Source organism: Salarias fasciatus, chromosome 12 (assembly GCF_902148845.1).
Source record: "Salarias fasciatus chromosome 12, fSalaFa1.1, whole genome shotgun sequence".
Lineage (NCBI taxonomy): Eukaryota > Metazoa > Chordata > Actinopteri > Blenniiformes > Blenniidae > Salarias > Salarias fasciatus.
The window spans coordinates 14,328,159-14,348,588 of record NC_043756.1 but is presented as its reverse complement, the minus strand read 5'-3'; the positions used below and the strand labels follow the sequence as shown (position 1 = coordinate 14,348,588).

The 20,430-nt window shown below is 46.0% G+C and overlaps 1 protein-coding gene across 3 annotated transcripts in view; it reads left to right on the top strand.

Moving 5' to 3' along the window:
• The window catches only part of smtnb (smoothelin b), a 47,557-nt gene that overhangs the window by 10,801 nt on the left and 16,326 nt on the right, over positions 1 to 20,430 (top strand). For 2 of the 3 annotated variants that reach the window (XM_030104013.1, XM_030104012.1), the window contains exons 2-9: positions 3,712 to 3,869; positions 5,471 to 5,549; positions 5,635 to 5,725; positions 6,771 to 6,850; positions 12,626 to 12,728; positions 15,989 to 16,665; positions 17,777 to 17,825; positions 18,652 to 19,245. In XM_030104013.1, the coding sequence (XP_029959873.1) occupies positions 3,712 to 3,869; positions 5,471 to 5,549; positions 5,635 to 5,725; positions 6,771 to 6,850; positions 12,626 to 12,728; positions 15,989 to 16,665; positions 17,777 to 17,825; positions 18,652 to 19,245 (1,831 nt within the window). Of the gene's footprint in view, positions 1 to 3,711; positions 3,870 to 5,470; positions 5,550 to 5,634; positions 5,726 to 6,770; positions 6,851 to 9,617; positions 9,745 to 12,625; positions 12,729 to 15,988; positions 16,666 to 17,776; positions 17,826 to 18,651; positions 19,246 to 20,430 lie in introns of those variants that run through there. The other variant, XM_030104014.1, reaches the window with a different exon arrangement.

Genomic DNA, 20,430 nt, shown 5'->3' with positions numbered 1-20,430 from the left:
ACGAGAAGCCTTTAGGTCAGCGTTGGCTTTCGGAGCCACCTCAGTTTTAACCACTTCTGATACTGTGTCCGTGTCTGGTGCAATAACTGACACGACTCTCCTGCAGCTGAAGGCAGATTTAAATCGCTCCCAGGCGATGCTGTCCTCAGGACTTTGCCACCAGCTGGTGGGGATTACTGCTAAACCACGAGCGCTCTCTAATTGGCTGTGATTGATTGAGCTGCTTCGAGTCGAAGGTCTTTGTAGGTTTGAGGTTTTCACTTGGTCGAAAGCTGCCGCTTGGCAGGAAGTGGCTCCAAAGAACGAGCCTCGGCAAGTCTCAGTGCGATCACTTTGTCCAGCAATGTTTAACCATGACTGAAAAAAAAAAAGGATTTCGTGGATGATTTGCTATGATGCAAAGACTCTAAATCCTAATGGATTTCCTCCTCTCGTCATCTTTCTAGTCATCTCTCCGCCCCCGCTGTCTCTTAACGCTGTCTGTCAGGGGGTGAGTCAGGTGTGCAGGTGTGACAGCAGCCAGCTGAGAGCACGGCCGGGCAGACTCTAACATGACGACTGTGTCCGCTCACCGTCGTTAAAGGTGCTGAAAGCTCGCTGACGTCTCACTGACGACCTGCTTAGTTTTTTTTTTTTTTTTTTTCTGCAAACCATATTATGTGTGACTGCAGCCTGTTTGTCACGTATGTTTTCTGACTCATGTCTGTTCGCAGCGCTGACTAAAAGCCCTCTGTCTGCGTGTAACGGCTTTCCTCTGGGTCACAGAGCCGCTGCTGTTGTTTTCAGCCACGGTGACAGTTGGTGAGCAACAGGTCCGTGGTCAGGTTTGAAATTTGCCCCAGGAGGCGGTCACTCTGTAACAGTTTGATTTATTTATTTATTTATTTTTTCCCTCCTCCCTTCCTTTTCCTTGACACAGTTCACTCTTTGTCACGTTTCTGGCCGGACTCTGCTCCTGCACGAGCGTTTCCGTCTCTGGTACTTCAACGGTTACTGTGTTTTGTTTGGCAGGCGATCAAGTTTAAGGTGTGTTTTACTTGCTTGGGTGACGCCCACTTCGCTACTTTCCTGTGCAGGGAAGTTATTGGTTGACCTTTTTTTTCCTTTTTCAATTTTCCGCTTTTCAGCCTCTGGCGCCATGCCAGGCGTATTCAACGTGAAAACCTGCAACCAATCCAAACACAGTTAGACGTGTGGCCTTCTGTCCACTGATTGGTTCATTTAAAACTCTCTGTAAACAACTACTGCTATTTGAAATTAGTGAGACCAAGGCAAGTCCAAGTGAAGTATTTTTCTCCTCGGTTTGAACAATCCCGCAATTTGGTCACATGCTTTGAGTTTTCTCTGTTTTTCTCTGATGATCTTCTTGTGATTTTTTTTATTTAATTTGTTGTTTACAGGCCAGTACTTGAGTCGATCCAGAAATCCTCAGCAGAAGTCACTGAATAAATAAATATCAATGAATTAACCTTGGCAGCGGTTTCCCTGTCTGTGCAGTCGCGTCACAGCGTTCACTCAGCAGTGAACTTGACAGTGTGGTAACAGACAGTCTGTTTGCCTTGTGTGTGTGTGTGTGTGTGTGTGTGTGTGTGTGTGTGCGCGTGTGTGTGGAGGGAATGTGAAAAAGAGGGCAGCAAATGGCAGTTCTTCTCATGATTTTGCGCTTGACGTTCAGAAACTTGCCAGCCGTCGTATCATCTCACTGTTTGGACTGGACCCAAACCCAGTTCCTGAGTTCTAGGTTTCACGAGCGTCTCTTTTTTTTTTTTTTTTTTTTCCTTTTTCCTTGTGAGTCAGCAGGAATGTGAGGAATGACCTGTACGAAGCCTGGCTCTTTCCCACCCAACTCTCATCTGCCCATTTTTAGGCATAGCCAAGTCAGGCCTCTCTTTAATTTTTCTGTTTTTCCCTTTGTCATCCTATCTCTTCCCCTCTGTGTTGAACACTTTGCTCCGACCTCCCGTGCTTCTCTTTCATCAAATCCTGTCTTCCTGCTGTTTCTAAAAGCACTTTCTCCTCCTCCTATTCCATTCTTTTGACTCCGCTTAGCACTTTGAATTTCCACAAATTACAGTATATAGAAGAGGCCATCGAAACGAGGCCGCATATTTCGTCAGACCTCAAAAACCACCAGCTTTCTTCATCTCTTGTGATGCGACCCTCCTCCTCCTCCTCGAGGGCTGAGCAGTAGGGCACACCGGCTCTTTTTTCAGCCCGTCAGTGTGCTCGGCTTAGCTTAATAACCAAATCCAGGTGCCTTTCAGTGAGAGGCGGTTGGCACACAAGCGTTTGTGTCTGCGCTGTGCAGATTTCTAAACGGTGCAGCAGGAAACCTTAAGGCGTGCGCTGGAGCGTGAGGGTTATAAGAAAAAGGCCTGCCGGAGGAGCTGCTCCTCTCTGCGTGTGCCGACAGGCTCCCACTGTTGAACAAAAGACAGATCCATCTCCCAGATGACAGAGCTCCCGTGCGCAGCGCCGCCGTCGCTCGCATGAAACCATCCAGCCCGGCTGAGGCGGCGTGTGTGTCTGTCTGCAGGTGTGCTTTAACGCACACTCACACACCTTAATTACTCCTTCTTCACTCCAAAAAAACAAATAAACCTTTGAGGTAATAGCCACTCAGGATCCACGAGTGCTTTAAGTGGGCCACTTCATTGTCTCGGCCTGGGGGCCCTGCTGCATCCTGGCCGCCGTTCGGTCAGGACGCGCCGCGGCGAGAGGAGAGGACGCCCGAGAGACGGGCAGAGCTGAAGAGCTGAGCTCACTTCTGTCTTAAAGCCGAGCGCCAGCTGCTGCCGCCGCCGCGCCTCTTCCTTGCTCAGGTGGTCCTGTCTTTCCACATTAGCCGGCCGAGATCACTTGTCATCACCAATCCATAAGCTGTCCGTTGGCCCTGCTGAACCTTTAACTCCCGACCACATGTTTGAAAGTAAGCCAGGAGTGCGAATCAGAACTGTCTGGACATCACACCACGCCCAACGGCTATCAGTCCGCTGTGGCTGTGATTGGGCTGTCAGTTTATTAAAGGTCTCATCTCTTCAAGTCAGATCTGTAGAATGCTTAAAAAAAACTTCTTTAAATTATTTATAACAGTAGAAAATTGTCACATCGTTCTCCTGGCCCGCCAACATTGTCAAACATTTCCTGCAACTGTCTTTGTGGATTGCAAATGTGTAGCTGCTCTGAATCAGCAACAGATGTATCTGGTTAATCTTGCAGCTTGGTTGCTTGATCTTTTTTTTTTTTTTTTTCCCGAGAAGATTACATTGTATTAAGAAATGAAATTCTCCCAAATTTCACACCCTTTTTCTGTACTACATAATATCCAGCGATATCGTTGTAAGCTGCAGAAAATGTGTCCTGCGTTACGCTACATCTCCGCAGCTGTATTTGTTTGAGCAGACCAGCTGAAAGTCTGCTCTTCTTTAGAAATGAGGGTTAATTACAGAGGGCGAGAGATGGCAGCGAACACAAGCGAATGCTACAACTCACCCTTGACAGCGCTTTGACCGTGCAGTCGGGTTTTCTCGCCGCCCTGTACTTACATCCACAACAGGCCCGTGACCCTTCAGCTGCAGGTTCTTGTGTAACCGCACGGCCAATTCCTCTCAAACGTGACCGAGCATTTTTTGTTGTGGGATGCCAGTGTACGAGTGACATGTGTGAGAGTGATCGTCTTTCACACTCTGTTTGTGTCTCGATGTCGTGCAGCTGGATGGAACGGTGGACCTGGATGAGCGACGCCTCATCCGCTCTGCCATCCGGGAGCTGAGGAGGAGGGAGATCGAGGACATGGAGGCCGCCCTGGCCAGCAAGAGGTTTCGGCCCACACGCCTCAATCAGCAGGAGGACAAGGAGAACCAGCACAGGTGAGGGGGCGCACGCACGCACACAGGCAATGTCTCCCTGACCAGGTGAATTCTGGATACTAAGGAAACACTCAGGACCCCAGATGGTGCATTCCTCCACTCCGCCATAGAAAATCTGGAACCGTCGAGTCAGGAAATTACAGGGGACGGAAAACTGCAACCGCTGTAAATTTCATATATTCATTCTACACGCTCATTATATAATGAATAATTTTACTGTCAGGAGTTTTTTAGCCAGCTCGGAATACCACAGGAGTCCCTGCAGTTCTTCTCATATCCTTTCTTTATTCCATTAACTTCAGAGGTTTCTCCATTTGTCAGCTGAGGAATGCAGATAGACTGATAACTCAGCGGTAATGCTACACTACCTCTACGGCTTCATCAATAAACGTGCTTTCACTGGGAAACCGTATGAGAGACAGGACAAACAAGCATGATGTTATCTACTGTGCACATCACATTTATTATCATTTTCAAAAGCTTTGCAGAGTTCTAACAGTTTTTATACTACTGAATGTAGATAAATAATAACAGGCAGTGAGAAATAAAAAAGGAAATTGCATTCACTCAGGAAATAAGTACAAAGATAATTAAAGAGTGACGTGCTAAAAAAAAAAATGTAAACGACACCAAACAAACACTGAAACCAAGAAATAAAAATCCGCTTGTAAAGTTTACTTTGTTAGAGCAGTGGGAAAGAGCTGGGGAAATAGCTTGGTTTGGTTATCTAATAAAGGTTTTAAGCAGATTCTCAAACAACAACAACATCTGAACTTTATTTCATTTTAATAATAGAATTTATTGATCCAGGTGATCAACGCTGAGTTTGCCTTGAATTCTGGCCCGAGCCTTCCTGCAGGTGTTGGTTCAGGCTCGCGGGGGTGGCATGATCCCAGCATCTGGTGTGGAGCACAGGAAGGACTTAACACTCTTTGATGGGAACAGGAAAACTCCCCTCCCTTGCTGTTCATCTCCTCTATCAGTGGCTCCTAATCAGAACAGTGCCGGCCTCTAATCATTTCCATTTACTGCACTTCTCGGGTTACCAAAACAAAGGAGGCGGCTCACTGAAGCTGCTAAAGAAAGTGTACCTACTGTGGCCCGTGCATGCGCACACACACACACACACACACACACACACACACACACTTCAAATCCCATCTGAAATTTGCATTATCCCGTGCCTCTCTGTGGCGGAATGTGAAATATTCCACTCCAATGTGCCACACATCCTTTAATTCCAGCGAGCGGAGAAAAGCGAGCGTAATGAGAGAAGTGAAGGAGCCTATGAGTAATAGAAAGCAAGCAGGGGCACGGAGAAATATGAGTCTGAAGAAAAGGAGGATGAGAGCAGCCCTTTTTAAGGCAGTTTGTGTCATTGCTCTTAAATCTGCTCTGCCACAGTATCACCTCCTCCACGCTCAGCTATCCTTTTGGAAAACCGTGCGGTATCCATGAATCACTTTCTTCCACCTTTGACATGGACTTAGAGGCTTCAGACCAGAAGCAGCAGGGCTCAGGTTTTATGTCTGGGATCTTTTAATATAGAAAGATTTATAGTTTGTCTGAAGTTGATGTTGCAACTTTCCTGTCTCTCTTAGGACGGAATCTGGCGAGAACTTGAACGTGCTTTCACAGAAGCTGCAGTCAATCCGGGACATTGACGAGCTCACGAAAATGGTGAACATTGAAGCGCAACAATCAACAATGGTGGCTTTTCTCCGGGGCGTGGATTCACCGGGTGTTTATGTGTGTTTGCTCATAGCTCCGAGCAGCCGGCGAATATGAGGAGAGGAAGATGATCCGAGCAGCCATCCGAGAAGTCCGAGATGAGCAACAACAACAACAACTACAAGGTGAGCCGTGTTGTGATTTGTCAACATCATCCGCCGTTTGACTGCCAATGCAAATTCAGGAAACACGGTCCAGCAGACAACGGACAAAAGAGACTCGTGTCGTTGTCACAAATCAAGTTAGAATGATGCTTTTTGCTAATTTTGATTTGTTGTAAAGTGGTTAGCCTGCTAGTGAATTAAAGTTAAAGGTCAAAAGTTCAAACTGAAAAATAATGAGGCGGTTGTTTAGGGAGGGGATTCCTGATAGAAATTTAGAGATCGTCCCTTCACAAAAAAGTCTTTCACAGCAAAATATAAAAAATCACACTTAATATTGAACTCTGGATTTGTTTCTCTACATTATGTCTTATTTATTCATTTAAATTATGACTGTTTGACAACAATTGGACAAGTTTCAATTTGTTATTCATCTGCCAATATAAATCTATCACAAGGACATTTCTTTTTCTCACTTCCACTCTTTAAGCTTCGGCAGTAGAGCAGTGAGTTTGATACATACATGAAATTTAGAATATCAAAAACACAACCTGTCAGTGACAGTTTACTTCATAATAGTACCATAATTTTGAATTTGTCATTAAAGTTTTGTAGGATGGTGCGTTTCACATGCATGTACTGACCCCATTTGGCCTGATGGGGGCACCATACCTAAAGCTAAACTAAAAAAGTCAAATTAGCTGCTGAATATGGGATAAACTCAAATGAAAAAGTTTTGTTTGTATGTTCAGTGAGCTGATTGTATATTTGTGCCCGTCTGGTGCCACACTGCTGCAGCAGATCTGCTCTCCAGCAGGATCAGATCGTGGATTCCTGTCATTCCTTAGCGCTGTCTGGTCTGCGTGAGGGCCCGTCGGCTTCAGACTCTGTGATGCCATCAAACTGAAACAGAAAATACGAACCGCCACCGCTTTAGCACACCTCTGATAATCCTCAGCTCACCTCCCATCTGTCTCTGCTCTTATCTGAACTCACACATGACCGGAGGGATAACGCCAGATCTGATGCTTCGTTTCTGATGACTGTCTGCCGTGGTGTTTGTTTTCAGGGATGGTGGAGAAAGGTAAAGCTGCTGGTCGCTGTCTGGAGTCTGACTCAAGTGAGCCCCGCAGGAAGATGGGTGCTGTGGTGAGTTCATCGCAGTTAAAAGAGCAATTACTGCAGTCGCTGTGAGCTGTGGGAGAAGAGACGGTTAAATATCACGGTATTATCCTCATTTGACGCCACACCGTCCTTTACAACTGATGGATGAAGCGTCAGATAAAAGTGAGCCAGAACGAACCGAGCTCGGCAAAATTTGCAGGTGATGAGTTTGTTTGTTTCCCTGCATGCCGCAAAGAAGAATGCAGCACAACAACAAGCATTGTGACTTGAGTCACACACTGGGTCACGGCTGTGCCGTGCTCACAGACGCACACACACACACAAAAAAAACCCCACACAAAACACATGCCTCAGCTGCCACGCAGTGAAGAATGCCTTTTGTTTTTCACATCCTCATTCAGGTTAGGCCACAGACCTGCAGCCCGCAGCTCTTCGGCCTCTGTGTGGCGATGGGTTTATAAGCTCTCTGCAAACTCATAAAGGATTTTCCACCGCGCATTTATTGCTTTCAAACACGGATGCTTTTATTATATGTGTTGACTTATTCGCTGTAGAGAGAGACAGAAAGTGGGTCACATGTAAAAGTGAAACATCTCAGTATGGAGCGTGAGAAAGGAAAGAAGCTCGCAGCAAGACTTCCAGCAGTCTAAAGTTATGTAAATAATATTATTATTACTGTTATGTTTCACTCTAAATGCTAGTCTTGTGTTGTTGTTTTTTTCTTTTGCTGAAACAACTAATAACAGTGATGAAAGGGTTTAGTGGGCAGCAAGCTTAGAGTTCATCCTTGGTTTGAGTTCCGACCCAGCCGGAGGATTCGCAGGACAAAGTGAGAGCCGCCGCTTGTTGCCACCCTCATCACCCGCACTGCGGGCGCCGCGGCCAGGATGCCAAAAAGCCCGACTTCTTTCTGGGCGTTGATCTGTGGCAGTTAGTTCACTGTGTCGAGCATGAAAGTGTCAAGATGCCTTCAGTTTTTACTTATAATTTTGTTTTTTGTTGTTGTTTCCTAAACATAACCACAAAAAAAAAAAAAAAAAAAAACATTTCAGACCTCAGGGTCAGGTCAAGCATGAGGAGAACACAAGTTTGCCTGTTATGTTTTGAACACTGAATGGTTTTTGAGCTAGACAGGTTCTTGACCTCAATTCACTCCTCTACAACCTTTCATAGTTCGTCTTATCAAAATAATAGAAAAATTAAATAGTAACTTTATTGACATGAGGCCTTCCCCTCCATGATAATGTCTGTGTTCAGCCTCCTGCCTGATTTTCTCCCAGCTGACCTGCCATCTAGTGGCTGAGAGGTAAAGGCTGACGATACGGGGATGACCTGGATGACGGCGTTCTCCTGGGACCAGATGTTCTTACCTGCTCTATTTGATGAGCTTTTGCTGATTGATTTGTTTCATCTGGATGAAACAGATTTGGAAGGGGAAAAAAAACCAAAGTTAAATCTCTTCTAACTAAAACCCTTGACTGGTCGAAGCACCTCTGAAATCGTTGCTTTACAGGAAAACACAATCGGTCTCCTTATCAGTTCGGGTGCTTCTCCTAAAGGAGCGAGCGGGCAGAAGTGAAAGACCCCCGGTATCGGTGCCATTGTTTGCCGCTGCCTGTTCTCCGCTTGCACGCATTCCTTTGTGCGTGTATTCACCTCGGATAGGAAGCCGTGACAGCGTGCTGGCGTAACAGGATGCTTCACATTCAGGCCTTTACCTCACTTCCTATCGGACAGCTGGACAGTGCGGCGGCGGCGGCGCTGTGAGTCAGAGGCAGGGGAGGCGGCAGGGACCGAGCGAGGATGCAGACGGACTGTCAGGCGGCTCGCCAGATGTGTCCCGGCCGTCTGGCCTGTGTTGGAGTGGGGACGTGGCCAAGAACAACAGCAGCCGGCAGCGGCGGGGCTCCTTCCACTCACATCACAGCAGCGGATCTCTTTGAGCTGCTCGCAATTGTTCTGTGGAAGATGGTAGTTTTAGATAAACCTGCACAGAAGCCACAGTGACACACACACAGCACGCAAGTGTGTGTGTGTGTGTAAAATGATCTAAGCTCCAAACAGACACCAGAAAAAAAAAAAAAGAACTTCGGTTGAAATGTGTCTGCGTGTTTAATTTAATAAGATTAATGTGACTGTTCATGTGTAATTTATTTTTTACCAGAATCCAGTCCCACTTCGAAGCTAATGTTTTTAATGAGGTTTACGGTTGGCGTGCTAGGACAGTCGAGGTAGAGTAAAAGTTTCCCTTTGCTCAGTTGGGAAAAATCACACTGTAATGTCTGAGGGGAAAAAAAAAAACTATAATTATATGTATGAAACAAAAGAGATGACAGAATGAACAGGAGGAGCTATTATCCCAATCAGTGTTGCATCTTTCAGCAGGTTTTTTTTTTCTTCAATTCAAGAAACGTAGAAAAAGGTCAAAACAAAGGAGCACAGTGTGTCAGAAGTTAATGTGTCAACCAGGCAACCCATTAACCTGTGAGGAAAGTGTATGTGTGTGTGTGTATGTGTGTATGTGTGTCAAGGGGATCGTTTCCCCCTGGAGACAGAATGGGAGGGAGGGGAAGTCAAGGGAGTGGCTTGCTGGGTTTGTGTGTGTATGTGTGTGCGCGCACGCATGTGGTGTTTGTGGTGGTTTAAATGTTTGTGTGCGTGAGTGTGTGTATGATGTGGCGGAGGGAGCTGAGCAGCAGTATAGCGGACGTCCTGGCTCGGGGAGAGAGAGAGAGAGAGAGAGAGAGGGAGGGAGGGAGGGAAAGAGTCAGTCAGTCAGTCAGTCTTGTGAGGAGAAGGTAAATGTCACTTTGATTTTCCTCCAGTTTGTGTCTAGACTCATTCAGTTGGCTTCTTCTTACTGATCTGCGCTGGTTTCTGTCTGAACTGGAGAATGGGATTCTGTATTCACTCTTCAGGTTTGTGTATATAATACTTTATTGCTGAGTTTTATCACTTGTTGTGTGTATTGTCTGGCAAGAAATTTAATGTCGGTTACTGTAATGTTATTTTTATATCACTTTATTGGAAGACTATATGTATAAATATAGTATTTAATTTGATTTTTTTGTTTCTTTCTTGTAAATAAAGTGTGTGTCATGTTTTAATGCTTGAGTGTCGAAGCATCGCGCGCTGCCTCGGCCTGTTGGGAAAGCTCAGGTGGGCTTGGGGATTGGCCAAGCGGCATCTTGTTTGTTCACTGAGCGTATCAGCAACATGTCGCAAGAAGATGGCGAAGCGCAGCTTCGTCAAGGTGATTGGAGCGTTTGCACTGGAGCGGGCGAATGAGACCTGAATGAAGTGAGAGCGCGAGGAAATGTACAGCGTGACCAGAATGTGGGCTCACATGGTGATTTGCAGTCGGAAAGAAAAAAAACTGTTAGTGAGACTCCAGCCTGTCGACTTCTGTGGGTTCCCTCACGCCAGACTGAGCGTGTGTGATACCGACATGATTGCTACTTCATTCCAGCTACTGTATTTCAGTCGCTGGAGGTGAGCCGAGCGTGCGGTTCCACAGGCTGCAGTAATGGAAAGCGAGCCTCCAGGTTTCTCCTCCGAAGCACGGAAGACCCTCGAAATGGTCTGACCTCACCAGAGCTGTGATGGATTTAACTCTCATGGAAAACTGGAGGAGTTGATGCTGAGTGTGGCAATCCAGAGTCGATGTGGGTTGGTGATAGAGGTGTGTGCCTCGTTGTTGTTGTTTTAGCGTGGGCTCGGAGGAATCCATACGGCCAGTGCATTGCTGTGGTCACAAGACATGACAGTTGTTTTTGTGTTTATGAGTTGGCGATTTCGCAATTACAGTCTGACACAAGCAGGACGAGCGGTTTTGGGGGTGTGCTGGTGAGCCGGGGTGGGATATGGTGTCAGCTCTGTCAGGTCCCGACTCCCAGGGCCAGAGAGCGAAGCCGCTAATGACAGATCGTCGGCTGCCAGCAGGTCCGACGCTTTGGTCTCCGTCCACACTCCTTCCCGTTTTTCTCTCACTGTCTGTGAGAAATATGTTCCCTGTGGTTTAGTGGGAGCTTTGAAATGATGGCTGTCTATCTGACTGCTGGCAGAAACAGAGCAGGAGGGGGAGGCGGAGGAGAAGCAGAGGGTGAGGAGAGACTTGTTCTCTTTAATTGTGTTTATGACCCAGAAAAACAATTATCTCCCTCTGTGACTCTTTGATTGAGTGACTCTGCACAGGAGAGTTCCCTTTGTGTTTATCCTCAGACATTATTAGTCTGTTCTGCCTTTGGTTTTCGGTGTTGTTGTGGGGGAGTATGATAGTTTTTGCCCTCCAGACTCTTCTGACTGTTCAATGACCTACTAAATGAGCATGATACTAAATTTCTGCTTTCCACCAGACTTGGTCAGAATCATTTTCTGAAGTTCTGAAAGACTAAAAATACATTTTATACACCAAATGTTCTTGTGCTTTTTTATTTTTATTTTTTATTTTTTTATAAACTTAATTCCAGCAACAAATCTCAGATCTTTTTAAAAAGTAAATGAAGAGACGGCGCTAATCGTGCCTGCCAAGCCGCGCCGTGCCATTCCAGGTTCACCTTTCCTGTTTACACCGCAGCAGTGTCTGATTACGTTTTCTCTTCTGATTGAGCTGCTCTGCCCTGTAATCTGCTCACGGTGGGGAAGGTCACAGTCAGTAGAGAAGAAATGGCTGGAGTCCTCCTCGCCTCACCTCGGCCTCCCATCTGTGTTTTACTTTGAGGTGGTTTTGTGGTCCATCGCCACGTTGACTTGAAACCTTTCACTGTTTTTTTTTTTTTGTTGATTTAAGTCGTTTAAACACACACAGGGGTCATTAATAAGATTTTTCACACTGCTGCTAACAGCTGCATTGCACTCTTGTCTGGGGTAACATTGTTTTCACGCGGCAGACTGGTTGTGGCACACAACTGTGTGGTTGCGTCACATGTATGTATGCTTTTTCCCCCCCCCGTTGCTTCAGAGGTGGTGAATATTTTTTCAAAAGCATTTTGAAGTAATGGTAGGCTGTAAATCTGGTCTACAGATTATATTTTCAGAATGTAAGGTCAAATCTTGAATGTTTTCTCAGGATCCACCCAGAAGTTTATTCGACTATTCTTAAACCCGGATGTCTCTTGCAAAACACCTTGTTAGAAATTATGTTCTGTGATGCAGTTCAGCTCTTCAGACCGACAAGTAATAATTGAAGCTCTGCAAAAGTTCTCTTTACCCTTTAATGGAGCACAGTCATGAGGATTAAAAGTATGCTTTGGAGTGATTTAGGTAAGAGTATGTGTACATGCTTTAAAGACTGTTTGTGCAGCTGATTCTCCTGTGGAGCCGCTGAAGGTCAGGCAGCAGAGGCCCTGCCATAGTGTCGGCATCAACATCTTTACCCCTCCGCACACCTCTCCCGTTTCCTCTCCATATGCCAAAATACTGCTACCTCTCCCCTGAGAGCTGCCTCCCTCTATATCTTTTCTGTGACTCATTGCAGATTAGGGCCCTGAATGATTCAGGCCGTCTGCCTCTCACTGTGGTTCTGCTCAAAGCTCCTCACAGTCAAGGGCACATTTTGACACACAAAATGAAAAATAAAATAGATCATTGATTTTCCAGGTGGCCAAGTATCATTCAATGAAGCTCCAACAAGACTTTTGTGATCAGCAGCTAAGCTCAGATGATTGAAGATGTTCTTGTTATTCTGTATTTAGCCGGCTGTGGCTTCTTGCCGACCACACTTTCTCATCTGAGAAATGAAAAAGCTTTGTGCATTTGCCACTGGATTAAAGGCATGACTTTTTTTTTTTCCCCCCTCAGGAGAAAGAGCAGGACAGCCACAGTGAGCCGGAGCATATCAGATCTCAGATCCACGACCTGCACAGCCAGCAGAAACAACAAAGCAGAGACCTGCAGAGATTAGGTAAGAAAGTCTCCTATTTGAAATCCGGGGAACTGTTGCTCAAAGGGCTGCCGTTTGTTTTGCACGTGAACAATTGCACCCACTGCCTCACGCTTATATCCAATTTTAAAGTGTCACACTCCTGGGATTACCTGAACACTGAGGCTTGTGTACATAGTAAACATCCACGCGAAGGTCAGATTTATGTAGGAACTCGCTGCACGAAGCGAACATTGCTCACCTCTGTTGCGTGACGCCGTGCCTGCGCACATCATCTCACGATGCCCTTGCCTGTGAAAATAGTCGTCCAAAGGAGCCATTCTCCTCAGGTGGCGGCGAGAAGGTCATAATAGTTCATGTTCTTTGAGCCCTTTCATCTAACTTTATTAACTGTTTGGAGTCGCCCTGAGCTTCAGGCTTAATGACTTGAACTTCTTAAGTGTGAAGTAATTTCATTAACCCCTGTGTTCGAGCGGCCATATGAATGTGGGCCTTCAGGAGGGAATAAATGTACCTTGTTCACTTGACTCCTCATAACTTTACAAGCTCTGTTATGGAGTTGATAGTGCGCAGCTTGGAAAACAACAAGTGCATTGTTGATGAATAATAAATGCTTCAAACATCCAGTTTAGAAGCTTCTCACACACTGCAGTAGTCTCTTTCATATAGGATCAAATAATTCATCTCAAAGTGGTGCAAATATTTTATTTACGGTCAAACATGGCCGTCTTAAAGTTTTCCTGAGGCCAGCAGTCGGAATACGCTCATCCTGTGTGGCCTTGTCCGCCATGGGCTTTGCTCCCAGTGTCCTTCTCATGGACCGAGGCCTGGCGGTGGGGTTATGGGAAGCAGCACAGGGAAACCCAACAACCACACCTCTGCTAAATAAAGCTGATACCAGAACAGAACAGAGATTTTTTTTTTGACGTTTCTGAAAAATTCCCCACCGTTCTGAATTTCACTGCCTTACAATTTAAAACTGGGTGAAACGAGATCAGTGCTCTACCAGATGAAAATGATCTACCAAAAAAGAAAAGGAAAAAAACACATGTGGGGAGGTGAAATCCTTTACGAATGAAGACACGCCAATACGGTTGAGGTCATAACGAGTTATAGCTTCACTGCTGCTGTTAAACAAGCTTCTTGAAAGTCTGAGCGGATCGTGCTTTTCGTCGATCCATGACTTAAGACCAGACCGAAACGTTTCAACAACAACAACAACAAGATGGGTTGCCACGAAACTTTGTGCAAAAAACCATCCCCAGAGGACGAACACTGCTGACTTTGATAATCCTCTGCTTTCCCCCCCTACTGGCACCACAATTAACTTTAAACTTGTGGTTTTTAATGAAATGTCACAACAATTATACTATTGCATCAGCGCCCTGAACCGCTCAGACACTCTGATTTATGACACAAAAAAAAACCCTGAAAAGTATTCACACAGCCTCAATAGTCTAAATATGGTAAACGTTTTGCTCGCTCACATTTCCAGAGATGCCAGTGTGTTTAGAGGCACAATGGGCTCCACGTCTGACTCTCAAAGCCAAAACGCCACATTTAGAGAATTTTATTTTCAGAAAACAGAACAGAAATGGCATGATGGCTAAAGAGTGCACGCGGCCTCGCTTCACACTCATCAGATGTTCAACATGCAGTCCCACGTGATTTTTGTAGTAATATTTTAGTAACCACTTCTTGTAGCGCTTCTTCAATATGCTTCAAAAAATGGCTGGACATGGTGTCAAAACACTTTCTATAGAAACTGTGTTCTGCCAAAGCCAAGGCATGATGAACTCGTGATAAACCCTGTTTTCACAGCAGCTGAGAGTAAGTTAGAAAAAAATTGCATTAATCCGTTTACAGCAAGGACAAGCGAGGGCTCTCCTCGGGTCAATGGTTCACTGTAAGTTGCAACATAAAAGAGACTGTTGGTCGTCCTTTGTTTTCTGCTCTATAAATGACCGGCAGCAGACGGCTTTTGCAGCTATTTCCAAGCAAAAAAGCAAGCCTCTCATTATGCTGCAGCAGTGGGGATTTTCCCAGAAATCACCACACAATAGGTTCGACAGCTTCCATTGGCAAAGACGTGAACAATAACGCAAGGGTTTGTTGGAGAAAGCGATGTGTTTTGGCTGCCACTTCAGTTACTGTTGGCCAGTAATTGAGTTTGGGCTGAGTGCATCATTAAATATAGACACTGCTGTCCAGCGGAGCATTGAATGTCACATGTGAGCACTTAAACACATTTTTACCCAACTAAAACTAATTGTTTGCTCTAATCACGTTTTCCATTCAGACCTTACATAATCGGCATTTCTGTTTGATCCCCAACTTGCAACTAGCAGCTATTTTTATCTTTTGCCGTGTCTAAAGTAATTACCCTGATGTTGTTATGATATCAATTATGAGCTGCTTCTTTTTTTTTGTGAGGTGTTATGCAATTAATGAAGGAATGGGGATCAGATGCTTCAGCTGAGGCTGTGAATGCTCGCCCTTGATGTGTCTGAGGCGGCCCCGGCTGCCTCCGGTCACTGGAGCTCCCCTTTGATTTGGCTTGTAAATGACAGACTTGCATATTCTGTGAACCCTTTTTGGTTGCGAAGTCGGTGCAAATTAAGGCCGGTCAGAAGTGTTTTCGTGCCTGTGATGTGGGAACCGAATACACTCTTTGGTTTTATCTGTTTTTCTTATCTGTGGTGCACACACAACCTCAGATGGCCTATCGTATGGCAGCGCCGTGGAGCGTTGACGGTGGAGAATATGACGGGGAGGATGTGGGTACCGCTGTGTTGTTTGGAGTTTGGTTTCCTGAGGAGAGCGGGGGTAATCAAGGAGCTCCAATAAAGAGCAGGGAAGGGACAGTATTCCTCTGTCTTCCGCCCTCACTTTCTCCCCGACTCCTTGTGGTTTCTTACCTCCTACAGATGTGCCACATGCTTCTCTTTCTTTATTCTTCTGCCCTCTTTCTGACTTACCCACCAACACAATCTAGCTCGCAAATCTGGCTCAGGAACTGAGACAGTCTGGAGGAAATGTCCACATCCTCTCATGTCTCCCCTTGAATTCTCTGTGATCCTGAGGGATACGTTCTCAGCTCTCAGCTTCTCCCGAGGCCTCAGTGCTGCGGAAGTATTTCATTTGCATCATAAGTCTCAGCGTTCATCACCTACTTCTGTCTCATGTACAGTAATGTTCTGATAATAAATTCATTCAGCATTAACAAAGACAGAAGGTTACAGGAGAAATTGCTCATCTCTCATGTGTGTTTTCTTTAACAGGGTCCAACTCAGGCATGGTGTTGGTTCTGGATCATCTGGTCAAAGATGATGGCTCCAGACCTCTGCTGATCCAGCATCAGCGAGATACTGTGACCCCAGAGCCTGAGCCGCTTCTGTCTCACCGCCAGAGGTCAGACTCCACGGCTTCGGACCGTAGCGCGTCGTCCGTACGCTCCCACTCCAATCTGGATTCGGTTCTCCCTGAGAAGAGCCTGGGCTCAGCCTACAGGGCCCGGCTGGACTCCGGCGCCTCGGACAGGAGCCTGAGTTCCTCCCAGCGTGGTCGGCTGGACTCTGGAGCCTCGGAGCGGAGCACCAGCTCTCAGTCTAATGCCAGACTGAGACTGGGCTCCGATGTCTCCGATTCGTGCGTCAGACCTCGTCTGGGGTCTGGGGCTTCAGACAGCATCGGTTTGTCCACCAGGAGGCGGACGGACTCAGGAACCTCTGACCAGAGCACCAGCACGTCCTCCGTGGAGCGGGGCCCGGGAGAAGACGTGGAGGCCGCCATGAGCGGCTCCACCTACAGCACAGATTCAGAACCTGAGGGCAGAAGCCAAGGTCCACCTGCTGTCCGCACTCAGTCCGACCAGGACCAGGCTGCTGACCTGGACCGGCCCGACGGGGCTGTTTTATCCCGCAGAGATCCCAAAGATGAGCTCAGTGGCAGCGCCAAGGTAAAAACTGACTTCCAGAAACGCAAACCAAACCGCACCACACCAAACCTCCCTCACACTCAGTTTTCATGGCAGTGAGAGGCGCAAATCCTTTTGAGCTCGTTAACAATGCATTGAAAGATTTCAGTCTGTAAATGCTGTTTTTCCCTAAAGCTTATTTTAAGGCATAATTTTGACATATTAATGATTTTAAGTTACATTTAATGGTGTCATCAAATATTTTACAGGTGGTAATCAGGAAATCTTAAAGACCAATTTAGACAATATTATCTTTACAGAGTCTTTGTGGTGCACTGCAGCTGTTTTGCAGGAGGACAGAGACCCACCGTGTTTTCTCTCCGGGTAGTCTGAGCTCACGTTCATCAGCAGTGCACCACTAGAGTGGGGTGCTGAGCTGCACAGCTCCGGTGAACCTTTTTTTTTTTTTTTTTTTTTTCCCCCCAATTCGTTATGCGTGACAAGAGACCCCGGCGCTCCATTCTTCAGTGACACCCAGGTCACATCGGCATCCGTAAACGGAGCGGGCCGAGCACCTGTCAGACGCTGTTTGTCTCCCGTTCCCTGGTTACACAAACAGCACAAATCACGCACCTGACCGTCTCTGCTTCGCCTCAGCGCGTCAGCCTCACCTGCTGTCAGAGGGGGAACCTCAGGACAGACGCGCCGCGCTCGTTTCTCCTCCCCGGCTGTTAGCGGCCAAACAGCGCTTCCCATCTTTGGGGCTCCCGTCGCCATGACGCCATCGTGTCGCCGAGCTTAATGTGTTTACCCAAGGCTGGCCGCGGACTCCTTTTATTGTTCTCTGCGATATGCGCTGATGCTCAGTCTCCTGAGAGTAAAGTAAACACTCTGGGGTTCATCGCGGCCCCTGCAGCCAAAAAAAGAACAGAGGCCCACAGCTTCACTGCAAATACAAATGTTACGTAATGAAAACACGGACCAGTCAATGCTGCGTTAACGACTGTGTGTGTGTTTGTGTGTAGTTGCCACCACAGCCTGAGCACCCCATGAATGTGCATTGATGCCCTGTGATTGTCAATCTAGGCCGAGTAAATGATTATCCTCAATTTCCTGCACCAATTGTCATGTTTCTCTCTCTTCTCTTCAATAGACGACAGTAAACGATGTGTCTCTCACTCATGGAAAAGCTCAGGATTCTGGTAAGAGATTAAGATATTTCAAAGTCAATTAATTTAAACTGTAAATTGAGGAAGTTTTATGGAGATTTCACTTTTTTTTTTTTTAGTTTATTACACAACAACAGATGGTTCATAGCCTGCAGGATCTATTATGTGGAAGCTGTCAAAGCCGTTACAGTGACCATATAGGGCCACTCACAGGCGAGAGGGCCGAGGAAAGAGTTTTTTGTGATATATCTCATTTTCTATGAGACAGCCCCCCCGTCCGCTGCACCATAAATTGTAGTTTCCCTCTTAAGTGTCGTGTTTTTTCTTTGTTAGCGTGACCTTAGTGAGTGTCTTCTCCTTTAATCACTCACATGCCTTCACTTTGTCCACCCCCAACTCTGAGCTTTGTGCACATCACCTGACAGTGTTAAGGATCAAAGAACGTACAAAAAAAAAAAAAAAAAAGAGGACTCGGTGGAGGAAACGTGCATTTTGTGCAATAAATGGACAAGAGAATGTGCCAAAATTGGTGAGGTTATGTCAGGAAAAATAAAGGGGTGGAGAATCCTGGAAAGTGAAGGAAAAGAGGAACGGCTTTTATGGAAGACGGCTGAAGGAGAGATGGAGATGATGAGCTTTACAGTTTATAACAGAGCATCCTCTGTGCTTTCTTTAAACTGAACTCTCTTACCATTATAATGTTATTATGATGCTAATGCAAATATTAGTATTGGCAAGGTTTTTTTTGTGATGACAAAAATATCTTAATTGTCTTTTGATGCTTCAGAGATTTATATCTCTGTACTTCATATCAACATGGCTTTAACTGACTGTCTTTAATCTATGTTTTTCCTTAAAGCACCTCAGAAGAAAGACGTGTTGGAGCAGTACAACCGAACGAACTCTGTTCGTGATCGAATGCGCAAGTTTGCAGAGCCTAGCCAGAGTCCAAACATCACCGCTCTGAAGAAAACGCCACTGAGAAACGGGACCTCCTCCTTCAGCAGAGGCCTCTCGAATCTATCCAGATCCACCGAGTTGTTTACAGACGCAGCAGCATCCCTCGGCACATCTGGAGAGAGGCCAGCAAGGCCACGTGTGGACTCCACATCCAGCACCTCTTCTGCGTCCCAGAGTCTGTCCAGAGGCGTGGCTAACAAACCTCTGTCCTCAGCCGGCCAATCGCAGAGCTCCGTGGGCGGGACGAAGCATCCAGCTGAAAAAGATGCGCACGCCTCCGGTGACTCAAAGGAAGACAGGACCCCAGGGAGAGCAGCTGGAAAAAAGGTCACCGAGGGAGAGGCAGACCCGGACATGAAGACTTTCCTCACCATCGAGATCAAGGACGGGCGCGCTGGCACCTCCTCCACGTCGGCGCCGAGGGGCAACATCGTCCCCATCACCACCACCATGGGCCCTCGCATCACCACCAGCGCTCTGGGCCAAAGACAAGGTAGGGGGCATCAGAAAATCAGCAGCAGGCTCCGCTCAAAGTGAAGTTCATGAAGTAAAAAAAGCCAATTTGTTGAAGCCTTATTGCTTTAAGATTAAAAAATAACCAAAATGTTCTGACTTTTTACTTCTGACTGTGCTTCTGTTGGCATTAATCTTAATGTAGCAGCTGAAACGTCTTTTCTTGCTGCGATCGCGGAGGAATCCTGCTCTCTGTGGGCCGTCACGTGTGGGATGATGGCATTTTGTTGAACGGATTGTTAGTGAGGCTAAAGAAACAAAGCAGATGGACGAGTGTGTGTCGATGTCCGTGCTGAATATGAAATGTCCTGGTTGCACTGAAGGGTGCTTGTTACGGGGTGGGCACGTTGCTGAGTGTGGACGGGGGGGGTTGAGGTCACTGGTCAACAGACGGGCGTTTTGAGACAATAGAGGCATAAAGTGGCTGCAGTGAATGGTGGTACTGTTAATGGTGTGAATGAATGAGCCTGCCAGTCCACTCACTAGACTGCTTTGTTTGTATCTTGGACTCATTTTCTCCCCTCGCTTTATAAAGAAACTCCCTCCATCGTTCATCTCGGTTAAACAAACGCAGAATTGGTCTGTTTTCCTGAAGCGGTGACATCCTCAGATACTGAACACCTGTCTGGTATAACCTTCTTTCTGTGTTTCTTTCTTTACTTCCCTGTGTTTCTGGCTAATAAGTAATTGCATCTATATCAACCTAAGTGAAGTCAGTAGGTTTAAAAGTGCAGTTGTGTTTTAAGTAGTGCAACACAGAACAGAAGGTCGGGGCGAAAAGTCATGAAACCAGGATTCTGATGAACTCTCACCGGACGCCTGGAGTGTAGAATAAAGAGCCGCCGCTTCACCACCTGCACGTACTGAGAAAACAGCTTCAAACTGGGGGACAAAAATAAATAATAATATTCAGAAAGGTGTTCCTGGTTTTGGTAAAAATGAAGTTGATCAATAATAACTTCAAATTTTAAGTTTTCTATAAATGAAATATACTTAAATAATATGATTATGTATACCCCTCTTTTATTATTTAAATGAAAACAGTTTATGAAGTAAATTTTGATCCAACTTGTAAACAAATTAAGTAAATAAATTGGAAAAACTCAATTTTTTTTCCATTGAAACATCTTACATTATTTCACAAGATTTTTTTCTTACTAATTTT